The 14,648-nt window shown below is 37.4% G+C and overlaps 1 protein-coding gene across 1 annotated transcript in view; it reads left to right on the plus strand.

Annotated features, from left to right (window-relative positions):
• Cdh2 (cadherin 2) overlaps positions 1 to 14,648 on the plus strand; it is a 211,673-nt gene that overhangs the window by 163,570 nt on the left and 33,455 nt on the right. The window contains exons 8-11 of the mRNA XM_027935651.2: positions 6,576 to 6,713; positions 7,374 to 7,559; positions 9,902 to 10,155; positions 11,440 to 11,582. Of these exons, the coding sequence (XP_027791452.1) occupies positions 6,576 to 6,713; positions 7,374 to 7,559; positions 9,902 to 10,155; positions 11,440 to 11,582 (721 nt within the window). The remainder of the gene's footprint in view (positions 1 to 6,575; positions 6,714 to 7,373; positions 7,560 to 9,901; positions 10,156 to 11,439; positions 11,583 to 14,648) is intronic.

Genomic DNA, 14,648 nt, shown 5'->3' on the forward strand with positions numbered 1-14,648 from the left:
TTTAGAGGTTGGAAGCTTGAAGTTAGGCCATAATCGTGGGTAAGTCCATCTTCCAGTGGCCAGAGAGAGGCCATTCACTGTCCTTTGGAGACACTAATGCAGAAATGAATTCCAGACTACAGAATCGAGGATTAGATACAATATGCAAAATTGTCTCTTGACAGTGAAATTATTAAACACAACAGTGAGTTACTAGAGAAAATTATAGAAAACCTTCCTTTTCGAAAAGTCACTTAACATAGAAAAAGCATCTATCTTGGATGGTTTATGGTAATTTCTGCCTGAGGCCGGGGATAAATTACTTTGACTTTTTGAGGCCTCGCACAGGCTTGAAATTCTTTTATTTCTATTAGAATTCACAGTTTCCTTTTTGTCGAAAATCATTTTAGTTGTCATTCTCCCAGGGTATATGACACCTTTAAGGGATGGAAGGCCCTAATCATTGAAATGCTTACTGAGATACAGCCTTTGATTTTTCTTTAATCTGTTGAGTTTAAAAAAGAAAGACAGAAAGAAAGAAAGAAATCATCTGTTCCTTAGTGTCTCCAAACCTAAAGCCGCACCACCACATTATCCAGTCTTCAGCTTTTTATCTCCATCGGACAGATTACTAGTGGTGGCTTTTCCTGGCATTTTCTTCCTTTCCCCAGCCTTGTGTCTTTATTCCTTGTCTCCTGCCCTTTTTGCACAGACAGCCCATGACTGACTGCTTCACCACGATTGAATTCTGGCTCAGCCTGTTCCAGCCTATTTGACCTTCATTAGCCTCTAACCTCAGCTTCCGCATCTGTAAATGGAGATCACAACACGAGGTGTATCATAGGGTGGCTCTGAAGCTTGTGCAATGTGATTCAGGAAGCATTCAGCAGTGCCCAGTAAATCTTAGTGACATTTTCCCCATTGCCATCCATGAGGACAGAATATTTCTCATGGCAAAGAAGGAACGATACTTCCTGTTTTCCAAGCCTATTAATTTTTTAACTGTGCCCTCAATTCCTTGTTCTGCCCTGAAGGCACTGTTTTCTGTGGTGTATCCAGTCCTCCTCCCTTCCCTATAGGTTCCTCCATAACGGACAACTGTCCTAAATCTCCACAGTGCAGTGGCTCTCCATACCCTGTGATATCAAATTGGAACTCTTTAGTATGGTATTCTAAGCCTTCTAGAGCCCTGGCCTCTGTGCCTTCTTCAGCCGCCCCCCTGCCAAGATTCTTTGCCTCTTGTTTTTGAACAAATGATGCCCCACCACTCCTATAACCACATGCTCTTGTAGCAGTGAAGTTTTATATTCTATTGCTGTTTCTTCTGCCTCAATATTTCTTTCTCATTTCCATGTGCCAAGCTGATCCTCGCCCTTAGAGAGCCAATCTTCAACACCTTCTCTGGGCAACCACAGTGCCTACTCTCTGAATTCTTGTTCTTAGTATTCAGCAGAGCAGGTGTTCTTCTTCCTTTTACTGTGAACAGGAACCCTGAAGAAATCTTGAAGTTATGAGACATCCTTCAGTTCAATACCAGACTTCTCAAAAGGGCAGCACCTACTCACTGTTCGACTCCTACGTCCTTCCTCATCTGCTTAGAATCTGGCCTTCTGCCTTCTTCCCTTACTCAAGATGTGCTTCTTGTTCTTTGTCTTCATTTTTTTTTTTTTTTTTGAGATGGGTCTCACTCTGTGTGCTCTGGCTGGTCTCAAACTCATGAGGTTGGGTGGTTCTCCTGCCTTAGCTTCCTGAATACAGGCTTAACAGGCACTGTTACATCTAGCTTGTAGATTATGTATTCTGACTTTCTTGGAGGGCACTTACATATTGGAGCAATTAATGGTACACTCTCAACTCAGAAAGACCGGTTTTTAAGTCTTATTTTTGCCACTTAAGGCTGGAAATCTATGGCAAGGTTTCTTCCCTTTCTAAGACTCAGTTGCTCATTTGCAAAATGAGGATGAAAACTCTACCTTGTAGGAATGTGGTGAGGACAAATGAAGTTATTTAGTGCTTAGCATTGCACCCGACATGAATGCTCAATCTCAACTAAAGTCCTTGTTTTCTATTATCAAGGTCCTTAGATCAGTGTCCACATACAGTAAGCATGAAAAAAAAAAATTAGAGCACAAATTTTCAAAATAGATGGCCCCTTTTCACAAAGGAGCTAACTGGGAGTTAACAGGTAATAATTTCTATGTGGGTCACAATCCTAAATTTTGGTGATATTATTATTTAACCTGGCTTCATCCATCCAAAAGCAAGTCTACCTTCTTAAGTGTCTGATTCATGATGAATTCTTTATTTCATGTAACTAGTGTTTTCTCCTTGTCTTCTGAGGTTGTGGTCTAATTGCCTTTACCATATTCAGCTACTAAGTAATCCCAATCTGTTCAGTCATCATGCTCTTCTCAGTTTCACCCTATACATCTCTTGTATTCCTTCCTTCCTTCAAGCTTTGAGGACTGGTTGGGACACTCCGATTAAAAATTCTTAAGAAGGAGCTGGGGTTATGGCTGAGTGACAGAATGCCTGCCTCACATGTGTGAGGCACTGGCTTCAATCCTCAGCACCACATAAAAGATAAATAAATAAAAAGATGTTGTGTCCAACTACAACTAAAAAAGTATTTTTAAAAATTTTTAAGAAATTTACATCAATGGGGACCTGAAGAGCTAGGAAACTGAGGAGGTAAAGGTGCTTATTTTTCATTTTATACCTGTTTATTCTTTTTAAATATTATACCATATGTATATGCCACCTGTTCTAAAAAATAAAGTGAGTTTTTAAACTGAGCCATTAAAAAATAATAAAAAATAAAGACTCCCTGCATCACTTCTTCCTACCCTGAGTACAATTGCATGGTGTATTTGGTGCTGTGATTCATTCCAATTGCTGTCACTTCATAACACCAAGACCGTAATCTGATTTTATTTACTATTTTATCCAAGTAAATACAGCATTGCCTGCCATATAATAGAAGTTTAGCAAATGTTTGTCAAGGGAATAACTGAATGTCTTTAACCTCCTCTTCCGCTGATTTCAATCCAGATAAGTGTTTTTAAAATGTACTCCACACGTATAATGATTTTGGTTGGTACAAGCAGAGGACCCTGTAGAAAGCAAAGCCCCCAAGCCTTTTAGATGCTACTCCATCAAGTACAGACACCAGAATCCAAACATCCAAAAATTTATTATGTTTATTCTTTACAGTTATATTTATGGCATGTGAAAGCAGCTTTTCATGCATGGTACTGCTATAATAAATAAATTAAGTTTTGAAAAAAGAATGATAAATAGGAAATGACTCATGGTATAGAATTATGAGGATATGGGAGAATTGGGAAATGATGGATGCATCACTGTGGTTTGAGAAATAGCTAGTTTGTGCTCTCAGTATGTTTTAATAAATAATTATAGCTACCCATGTAAATAAGAATTTGGTTTTACCCTAACCTGGAGTGAGTTTTCTAAGGTAATACAATGCTGAAGGTTTCTTCTCCATTCACTCATCCACCCACAAAGTCAAAAGCATCCATGGCTTGCTTGCTGTCTGTAAGACACTGTGCTACAGACTGATGAGACAAACAGAGCCCTGGGGATGGGAGGGTATGAGTGTGTGCTCACAACACACACAAGCATGGTGGGGCAAGAACAGCATGCAATATGATAATGGCCATATAAACTAAAAAGTGTGATAGAGATGCATTGTGGGATCACAATCTTGAGGACTGGAGAGCTCTGCCTCAAGGATTTTCAGAAGTCACTAACAAGATGACTTTGAAGCTGCTTGTTTGGCAGGCTCAGAATGAGGGAAGGATATTCTGGCCAGAGTTTCTCAACCAGAGAACTGTTGACATTTTTGGATACATAATTCTTTGTTGTGGGGACATGTCCTGTTGCATGTTCTGCAGAATTTCTGGCCTTCATATATTAGATGTCAGAAATACTCCCTAGTTGTGACAACAAAAATGTCCCCTAGCAGAACACAATCACTGTGGTTGAGAACCACTGGTCTAGGAAGGAGAATTGCCAAGTGCCATAGCATGGGGTCATGACAGTGCATTTGAAGATAAATATAAAAAGCTTAAAGTGTGAGATGAATGAATGACAGAGGATAGCTTTGGTAACATGGGTGAGTCACAGAGAGGGAAGGATTGATAACAACCTGATGAGTTGAGACTTTATCATATCTCAAAAAGGAACAGAGAAAAAGTTTTGAAGCAGAATTCTCTATGTCCATTGTAATACTGTGAAGGTGAGAAGTCAATTTGTGAGGGAATCTAAACGTTAGCCATTCAGAACCACATGCCCAGTGACTGATTTAGGCAAGAAGCTCTGAATGGTTTTGTTGCTTAAAAAATAGATTATCAAAACTTCCTTACTAAATATAAGACCATTTTTACAGTTAGGCATTTAGAAATAACAATGTTCTCTTAAAACTTAAAAGATTTCAAGACGAGCTTGAAGCAATAGGGAATTTCAAGAATCAGTTACTGATCCCAATTATTTCAGCCTATGCAAAATTGTCTGTATTATGCCCATATAATTTTAAAGATATTCATGAAATAGGAAAGTGCTCAATCTCCATATCTTAACTATGGGGAGGGTTTTTTTTTTATCTTCTAAAAAAATAAACTCCATTTTTTTCTTTTTAATTGTTTTTTGAAAATGTTCATCTGTTTCTACAAACTAACAGCTATCAAAAATTGGCATTTCAAAAGTCACAACAAATTTTTGTTTTCATAACTTTCAGTGGGGACACTGAACTGAATGCCCTGCAAAAAAAATTTCTCTTAGTAACCATGAGAGCATTGAACTAAAGCAACACTAAGGACTGAGAAAGGAAACCATTGAGAGACACTGTACCCTATTTATGCATCCTTGTGAAGTATTGTAGGTTCAGAAAAATTTAAATGGTTCAACCAGCACTATTTGTTTGTGGGTTTTTTAATTAATTCAGTAAAATGTGGTATTTTGTCTTTTAAAAGAAAAAAAAAACAACTAAAATAATAACTGGTAGAGGCTGGCATTTGGGTAGGCAGAGACTTAAAATCTAATGTGTGGCTGTCCCTCCTACTCCTTTCTTTTCCTTGCCCTTCCCTCGAACAACTAAATCAAAAGCTACAATTTGTGTCTGTTCCATCCAAGCTCCAGAAATCCCTTAAGAATGGCCATTCATAACGGGAGCTATATTTAGAATCAGGGGAAACCGCACTTTGCAGTGACCGTTGTTTTCTTTTGTTTTTGGTTTTGTTTCGTATGAAGAAGTGACTCTGGTTTGGAATGTTTTTAACATTTATGAAAATGATCTATATATTTTTATCTGTGCCAACTTCTACAGAGATTCCAAATTATTTTAGATACTGTTTTTTTGGCTAGGTTTTCCTAATATAAAACTTTGTCAGCCAGTACTTGTAGGCTTCTCAGACAATCACAAGACTTGCTCTTAGATACATTACAGCTTGATTTGGCTCCTTTCTAAAATAGTCAGTCTGGAATTTGAAAGAACTGAATGCCTGTCAGATAATAGTCATCTTCATGGAAATGTATCCATATCTATACCCATTATAACTGTGTGCTCAAAACAGTGGACACAAGGAGTATCATGTCCAAATACCCATCCATTGAATATGCAATTATTAAATTCCTACTATGTTCCATGGCTAACTATGTAAATATAAACCTTTTAACTAGACTTATGTATATGGCGTGTGTGTGTGTGTGTGGTACTGGGGAATCCAACCAAGCTCCATCCTTAGCCCTTTTTATTTTTTTATTTTGAGACCAGATCTTACTCAATTGTCCTGGCTGACCTTGAACTTGTGATCCTCCTGCCTCAGCCTCCATAGACAATGGGATTACAATCATGCACCACCACTGTGCCCAGTTTGAATTAGCTTTTGATTGTAAGAATATATCTCCCCTGGGGCTGGGGTTGTAGCTCAGTGGTAGCATGTGTGAGGCACTGGGTTCAGTCTCAGCACCACATATAAATGCATAAATAAATTAATTAAATAAAGATCTGCTGACAGCTAGAAAAAAAGAATATATTTTTCCTATGTAGTTTTGAATAGTATGCATTAGTGAGGATTAGAGGGAAATATCCTATCAACCCTCTTATAACAGAAGTTGCATATATAAAAATATGTAAAAGGAAAGCCTGCATATATTGTAAATTATGTATGCTTTCTTCCCCCTCTCTTGAGCTTCTGCAGTGTCCTAAACTGGGTAGAAATTTAACACATGAGAAAGTAAATACAAACCAAAAGACTGGAATGCTTGATCACAGACTAGTGAAGAAAAGGGAAAGGTTGTACCAGATGGAGGTTTTAGCTTAGCTGTGAATTTCACACATCTGCAGCGCATTCCTCACTGTGAGGAGATGTGCATATACACGTTAAATCTCTTTAGACAAAGACCAGACCTATGCTTTGTAAGTTAAAGTAAACTGCACTTGGGAAATTTCAAGCAATGCTCATCAGAATGAATGATGCTGTGCTTTCCGTGTGTAATAAAGAGCCATTCACAGAACAACTGTTATGTCTTCTTGAGGAATTAGTTTCATTTAGGTTGTTATCTTTATGTCTTTTTAGAAAGTGCAACAGTATACGTTAATAATTCAAGCTACAGACATGGAAGGCAATCCCACATACGGTCTTTCAAACACAGCCACGGCTGTCATCACAGTGACAGATGTCAATGACAATCCTCCAGAGTTTACTGCCATGACAGTAAGTATGGCCTGTCGCTCAAGGAACTTCAGGTCTGTGGTCCATTATGGAGAAGTTTTGTCATGAATAATAAATGTGTTAAATAGAAGTGGAACTTGCTTAACCTGAGAGTAGAATGGCCAGTGGCTCGGGGGCTTCTGTCCCCAGGGCTTTAACTCAGGCATCTCAGTAGTTTTCTTCCTCATCTTCAAGATCATTGTTAAAAATGTTAAAGTATCCTGCCTGGAACAAACATTCTGAAAAGACTGGGTGCTGTTATAACAAAATACTTACAAACATTTTCAGGTGTGTGAACTACATGACTGATTGATGCTCCTTCTTGAGTATGTAATTATCTATATCAAAGTAAAATCATTTCCGTAGACAAATCCTTTCCCCTAACCCCACATTAATCACCCAGATACTCATAAGTGGTTGCTAATTTTAATAGGTAATGGAACTGCAACATCATTTGCAAAATAAAAATGGGGACTAAAATGTGTTATAGTATTTTTAAAGTCAAGCATAAATCCTATGATTACCTGCATTACCAATCTCCCCATTTAGTGTAGATAATTAAGATTTAATGGAGCAGTTAAATCTGGGTGGTGTGTTTGTCAAGACAACTTGTCCTCCAGTGGTCTACGTCACTCCTCTGACTGACATCTGTCTTTCTTGTAGTTCTATGGTGAAGTACCTGAAAACAGGGTGGATGTCATTGTAGCTAATTTAACTGTGACTGATAAGGATCAGCCCCATACACCAGCCTGGAACGCAGTGTACAGAATCAGTGGTGGAGATCCTACAGGAAGGTTTGCCATTCAGACCGACCCTAACAGCAACGACGGGTTAGTCACCGTGGTAAAAGTAAGTGTTCCTCAGGGCATTGATCTCTGACAGCCTCTTGGCAGTGAGCAGTAGATTTGCCCCTACTGTATCATTTTGCTATTAAATCTTAGGGTCTTCTTTTCCCCCAAACATCTCTAAATCTGGAATTCATATTTATGTGGTAGGTTATGTGTTATGGTTTAATTTATGCTGAGGTTGAGGCCAGCAAAGGTATTCCCCATTATCATTGGACTTAGATTTTTTTAAATCATAAAGTCAGTTTGGACAGACTTACCAATCTGAAGAGACTGACCTCAACAACACTGATTATCAATGTAATTGATGTATTAGTTCTGATCCTCAGTTGATACCTGTGAAGAATGAGGCACCACACCTATGTTCCTCGTGGTTACAGCTGTTGAAAATATTGGGAGGTAGGGAGTGAACCAGAAAATATCACAGAAGTAACATGGAATGAGCAGGCAAGAAAAGAGCCTATGTTTTAAAAAGATCTTGTGTTTACATTGCTATTTTAAATAATTTTTTTTCAAAACTTCAAGAAACTGATTCTTCTATTTTTAATTGACAAAAGAGAGAAAAAGAGAGGACTCCAAACAAAACAATTTGGTGCCAAATGCAGAGGGAATGTTCTTCAGGTATAATAATGCATAGCTGTAATGTATAAGTTGGTTCCGCTGATCATCCCTACCCAGTGAAGAAATATATTACACTGCCTCTCACCTAAACACTCTTAGTTTGTAAGTACACCCAGGTGTTGGCTTCACAGGGCAATGTGCATCACAGTGCCAGTTGCCAACAACTATGTACTGTATGTGCATGAGTCGACTGAGATGTGGTTTTGAAACTTAGTGATCAAGAGCACCACTCCCAGAACCCAGTTGTCTGTGTTCAAATTCCAGCTCTGCTCTTGACACTTGTGTGACCATGGCTGGTTATTTAACCTCTGTTAACCTCAAATTCCTCATGCAGAAAGTAGGGGCTGTGATGACAGCACCTAAGTCATGGCACTTTTGTGAGGGATGAATGAGTTTTGTATGCTTTGAAGAACTCAGAACTCTGCCGATGCCAGGAAGCACAAATAAATGTCACGACAGGACAGTGGAGTGGTTCATGCAATCCCTCAAGATACTACAGTCTTCTTTTCTGGCTTCTTCTCTGTCTTGTTGGAAACACTTGAGGAAAGGAAAGTTGAGCTGGGAACTTGGGAGTGAGAGAAGAAAACTGTGTTTCAAGACGTGAGGAAGTGATCTAGGTTAAGAAACTGGTACAGTTGATGCTAATGATGTAGCTTTTTCGTGACCTGCAGCTCTTGATCATTCTTGGGCTACCATCAAGTTTCGAGATTCTCTGTGCCCTTTCTTTCCCTGTTATTACCACACAGTTCTGCCTGTTTGCACCTTCACTAAAAGGTGATCAAGGGAAATTAAGGGAGAGTTCCATTTGGTCACTTGATTCCCATAACATTCTTGTGACAGCAGGATTTAATGGGACTTTGTTTTTTTGTATTTTTTTTTTTGTGTGTGTGTGTTTTTACTTATTAGTTATACATGACAGTAGAATGTATTTTGACATATTATACATATAAAGAGTATAACTCCCCATTCTTCTGGTTGTACCTGATATGGAATTCAATGGGACTTTGGAAGTAAATATTTACAAGAAGGGTTATTTGTGCATTGCATTAATCTTGAGTGTTGTCCTTAGATTTGTGATTTTTACAGACCAGTAAAACACTCAAAATTATTTTAGTTTGCTAAAGAAGGAAAAAAAGCCTTCCACCAAAAATCACTTTTATTTTAAAAGGAAGTGTGTGTGTATGTACACATTGGTATTTCAAATTGTACTTCAAATTATGAAATATACTTAAACTATTTATAAATTTCAGCTTTATGAAAAAAGATCAGATTTCCTGGGGTTTTTGTTTGTTTGTTTTTTAGTGTATCACAGACTGGGGGAAGCTTCCCTGGATGAGGACTGATCCTATACCAGTGCCTGAGACCCTATGCTCTTATCTGACTTCATATTAGTTGGTATTTTTGATCCACATTGCTGTTTTTAAAAATAATCACTGTTTAGATATACCTAAATAAATAAATCCATGCAGCAGTAATGCACATTATTTGGTGAACGTAAATCTTTGAAGTACCCAAGATTTATAAGTAGCTTAAACTTGCATAAGTATTTCAGTCATTGACCAGGCTAAGGCATATTTTCCAGAAAGTTGAAAGGAACTTCACTGTGCAGTGAATTTAAAAAAAAAAAATCAAGTTTGAGAAATGGAATTAATAGAATGAAGCGCAGCATGTAAATATTCTTAGTTCTGAAAAATATGATTTTCTTTTTATTTTTTCTTTTTCCAGCCAATCGACTTTGAAACAAATAGGATGTTTGTCCTTACTGTTGCTGCAGAAAATCAAGTGCCATTAGCCAAAGGAATCCAGCACCCACCTCAGTCCACTGCAACTGTGTCTGTCACAGTTATCGATGTCAATGAAAACCCTTATTTTGCCCCCAATCCCAAGATCATTCGCCAAGAAGAAGGTCTTCACGCAGGTACCATGTTGACAACATTCACTGCTCAGGACCCAGATCGATATATGCAGCAGAATATTAGGTATGAAATGCTGCTTATGGTATTTTTATAATTTACAATCCATTCTGTGTCATGCATAAAATTTATTTAATTTACCATTTGTGTATCAATTGAAGAAAAAAATTTCCTTTGTTTATTTTTACCCCTTTCCTTTTTTAAGAGAAGGTAATTATTTAGCCTGTGCTTTTAAATTGAACACCTCAAAAAGTTGTACAGTCAGTAAATAGAGAACTTTCAGAAGCTTATGACATTTATCTCTCCTTCATGTCGGGAAGAAAATGAAACTTAGGCCCAAACCAAAATCTAGGAGCTAATTATTTTTATTCCTTACCTGTGCAGTGAACTTATAAAATATATCTGTGAAGATTTCCAACCTCAGCAAAATGTAATTTGTCCTTCCTGATAAATGAATAGATGACGGGCAAAGCCCACCCCATGAAACGGTTATCTGTAGCTCATGATGGTAATTCTTAAAATTAGTTGGCAATTTATTATTTAACTTTCTTCCAAACTGAAGTTAACAGATAACTGCATTTATCCTCTATTTCTTCATACATTGACACCAACATACTTAAATAGTTAATTAATATTTGTATTGAAATCCTACAATTTTTACTTCTCAAAGTATAGCACATTCTTCCAAACTGTACATTGGTTATCTGACCTTGAAATGTTCACCTCCTACTTCCAGTAAAAATAGAATTTAAGCTGATCGCTCTGCTCATACAGACTGGAGCTTGTGGGTCTTGTTTGAAAGGATATAGCTCAGAAGCTTGGCCCAGAGTGGGAGATCCTAGTAGGAATGGAATTATAAGAGATCTCTTCAGTGAGATTCATCTCTGCCATGATAAGGTGGTGAAACCAATTAGGAGTGATCTGTGATATCAAATTCAATTTCTTTTATAAATTTCTCTTAAGTCCTATATATTAGATCTACTACTTATTTGGAAAGTATATTTGAGCCGTTTATCTGCACATTTGATATCTGTTGAAGTAGACAAGAACCTCCATTGAAATATGTCCAAACTACCTTAATGCACACTAGGGAGATTATGCTCTTTGTCTTGTACCTCAAATATCTATGGAATGTTTCCTGCATGACTGACCAAACACAACCTTTATGTACCTCCCAAAATCACTGCCACAGAAATATTTTCCATGTTAAAGCTCTGTTTCTAACCATCATCTACAAAAATGCAAGTTAATGAGCTGGTTGTATTTTTGCAATTAAACCTGTAAAATATGTGTTATCTTTTAAGCTTCACATCAAAAAAAAATTAAACTTACTGCACTTTCATTTTGTAGATACACAAAATTATCTGATCCTGCCAATTGGCTAAAAATAGATCCTGTGAATGGCCAAATCACTACAATTGCTGTTTTGGACAGAGAATCGCCAAATGTGAAAAACAATATATATAATGCTACTTTCCTTGCTTCTGACAATGGTATGTAATTAAATATATTTGTGGTATTATCCTGTACATTGGTTAAAGAGAGTAGAGCCTCATCATACATGCACACAAACCAAGATTTTCTATAATACCATATTGACAAGAAAATGGACCTTTATTGCTCTTAGGCCCCAATTAAAAAAAAATTCATTTCCTGTGGCCTTCTTGTGTCTAATGAATGTTCTCTGGCCACACACCTTCCAGGGTAGCCTGGTATACTGATTATGAATATTCCTTGTTCTGTCCTGCCACACTTTGATACCTGATTTACTACAGCTCCAGTTAACCATCAGTGTCCCCAGAGTCTGTGTTTTTGTGGTTGTTTTTGTTGTTATGTTAGGTACTGGGGATAGAACTCAGGGGCACTCGACCACTGAGCCACATCCCCAGCCCTATTTATATTTTATTTGGAGAGAAGTTCTCACTGAATTGCTTAGCACTCACTTTTTGGCTGAGGCTGGCTTTGAACTTTGAACTTTGAACTTTGAACTGCTTCAGCCTCCCAAGCCACTGGGATTTCAGGAGTGCACCACCACACCCGACAGTCTCTGTGTTTTTTGAGTTGGTCTTTTTATATTTCTTGTAGTCAGTCTGTTTACTGCCATTAGTATGTGTGTCTGTAGCAATTGTCCTATTTCTGACTCTCCGCCATTGTGTGCGGAAGCTCTTAATTTAGGGTGTAAATTGAGAGAAGTAAGAGTGTGAGCATTTAGGGTGTTGGATTTTAGAAGAGATACTCTGACACCTTTCGTATTTTCTTTTGCGGATCTCTGCTGGGTTTGAGTTGGTCGAGATATATAGGTAATCCACCTTTTTTAGATATCTAATATAAAAGGAACGTATGAAACTTGATGATGAACTTTCTGTTTTGTTAGCATTCAGTTTAACATGTGCTTGAGAATGGAAGCTCTGGGGTTCTGCCTGATCCCCAGGGCCTATCTCCACCTCTCCGACTGTCTTAGCATATGATTGGTGATGGGGTTTAATCTCTTTCCTTTTTTTTCTGATGTTTTTGTTGGTAAATACACATAATGGTATTCACTATTATGTGTATTGTTTTGAGGGAAATAGAATGACTTCTACATAGAAAATTGTACCTGGCACAAACTAACTACTTCAATAAACATTTCTTCTATTTTTGAGTAGTTTCAAAACTGAATCACAACCATGTTTTAAAATATTTTAGTGTTATTCTGTAATGGGAATGTTTAATAAAAATAACCTTTAAATTGGCGGGCAGGATGTGCCATTTGAAAAACATTGCCTGTCAACACTTTTGATAAAACCTATCTCAATGAACGTTTCCAAATCCTGTATAATAAGATTCAGTGAGATTGCGATCTGAAGTAAATCCATGTGGCGACAGAGCTAAAACACTATTTCTTATCCTTTCTAATGAGACATGACTGTTCAAATGTTGAGAGTTGGACCTCTGTAGAAACAGCCTCTGCCAGTGTACCTCAGAGCATTGCTTTGGGTTTTTTTTTTCCTTTGGAGCAGGAGCATTATATTTATACATTTGAGTTCATGTTGACAAAATCATACCCATGGAATTTATTTCATTTTTGTTCCCATCCTCTCCAACTTCCCTCTTTCCTTTCTTTCCCCCTATTCTCCTTCTTTCTTTCACTTGCTTATTTATTTACTTTTGGTGGGTGCTTTCTACATAAAGGTGGAATTCCTCTGGTATAGTTATATATATGCACATGGTGTGATTTTTGTTAAATCATTCCACATCTCTTCCCTTTTCCCATTCCTCCTCCTTCTATCTCGATCTCCTCCTTCTACTCCACTGACATTCCTTATATCTTTATGATATCTGATCCCGCACCACCTTTCCCCCTTATTTTGCTCTAGCTCCTGCATACAAACATTTGACTCTTTGATTTTTCTGAGCACTAGTGTGTTTTATTCTTCCTTGTTGCATGGAAATAGTAGCTGTCCTCTACATTAGAACTTAAAATAATGTATCTTAAACCATAATGTCGTGATATAAAGATTTACATATATAAAGTGACATGTATGTTGGTTGTAAGTGCCTGCCAGGTTTTTCATTCACCCAGGTGATTTTTTGTTCTAATTGGAAGGTTATTTGATATGAGAGACAAGTGAGCTGTTCAGTCTATGTAGCTGGGACACTTTGCATGTGCATTTCAATTTAAATCACAAAGCTGGATATAGAGCCTCAGTTCTGCTCCATAATGATTGGGCGAGTTCTTATATTCTCTCTGTGCCATGGTTTCATTATTATTAAATTGTTTAACTGTTGCTTATTCTATAAAGTTGTTGTAAGAGTTAAGTAATCTTAAATGTGATAATGAATGTAAAAGTTCTTCAAACTGTCAAACATCATAGTGGTGGTAACAGTATTGGGAAATTGGAACAGACGCCCTGCCTTCCTAAGTTCTCTGTGTTCTCAGAACTGTGATATTCTTCACAGAGGGTGGTAGAGATTTTTACTTTTTCCCAGCTCAGAATGACATGTGCATGTGTATCTTCCTCATTGCATTACCCTGAGCAGGTCACCTAAATCTTTGGGCTTCAAAATGTATTACTATTAATAAACTATTTTATATACATATCATTTATTATTTATGCATGAATATTTATAATATGAACAGAAGACAGAATTATCATATGAGATGGTAAAGACATTTTATAGTGGAATGAGAATGGATTTGGGGCCAGGCAGAGCAACCTTTAGTAACAACCCACTTATATATAATAGTATGTAGCCATGAGCAATTTATAGAGACCAAGGTTCCTCATCTGTTCAAACCTACTTTGTTGGATTACAACAAAATAATACAAAGAAAGCCATCTGATCTTTCTGAGTAGTTGATTGATCAATAACTATCACTTCTCTCCCCTAAGATGTTCCTTCCCCAAATGAGACCTGTGGTTCTGTATTATTTGTCTGTAGAGTATTGTATTAGGTCAGAGCCATTTTTGAGCTTTCAAAGCACTCTTGAGTTCTTTCATGCACGCATGTCTTAGTTCTCTATCCAAAGGCTAGGGTCCACAAACTCTTGAGCCTTTGTCCTGCTTACCTGACATTCC

Source organism: Marmota flaviventris, chromosome 16, assembly GCF_047511675.1.
Source record: "Marmota flaviventris isolate mMarFla1 chromosome 16, mMarFla1.hap1, whole genome shotgun sequence".
Lineage (NCBI taxonomy): Eukaryota > Metazoa > Chordata > Mammalia > Rodentia > Sciuridae > Marmota > Marmota flaviventris.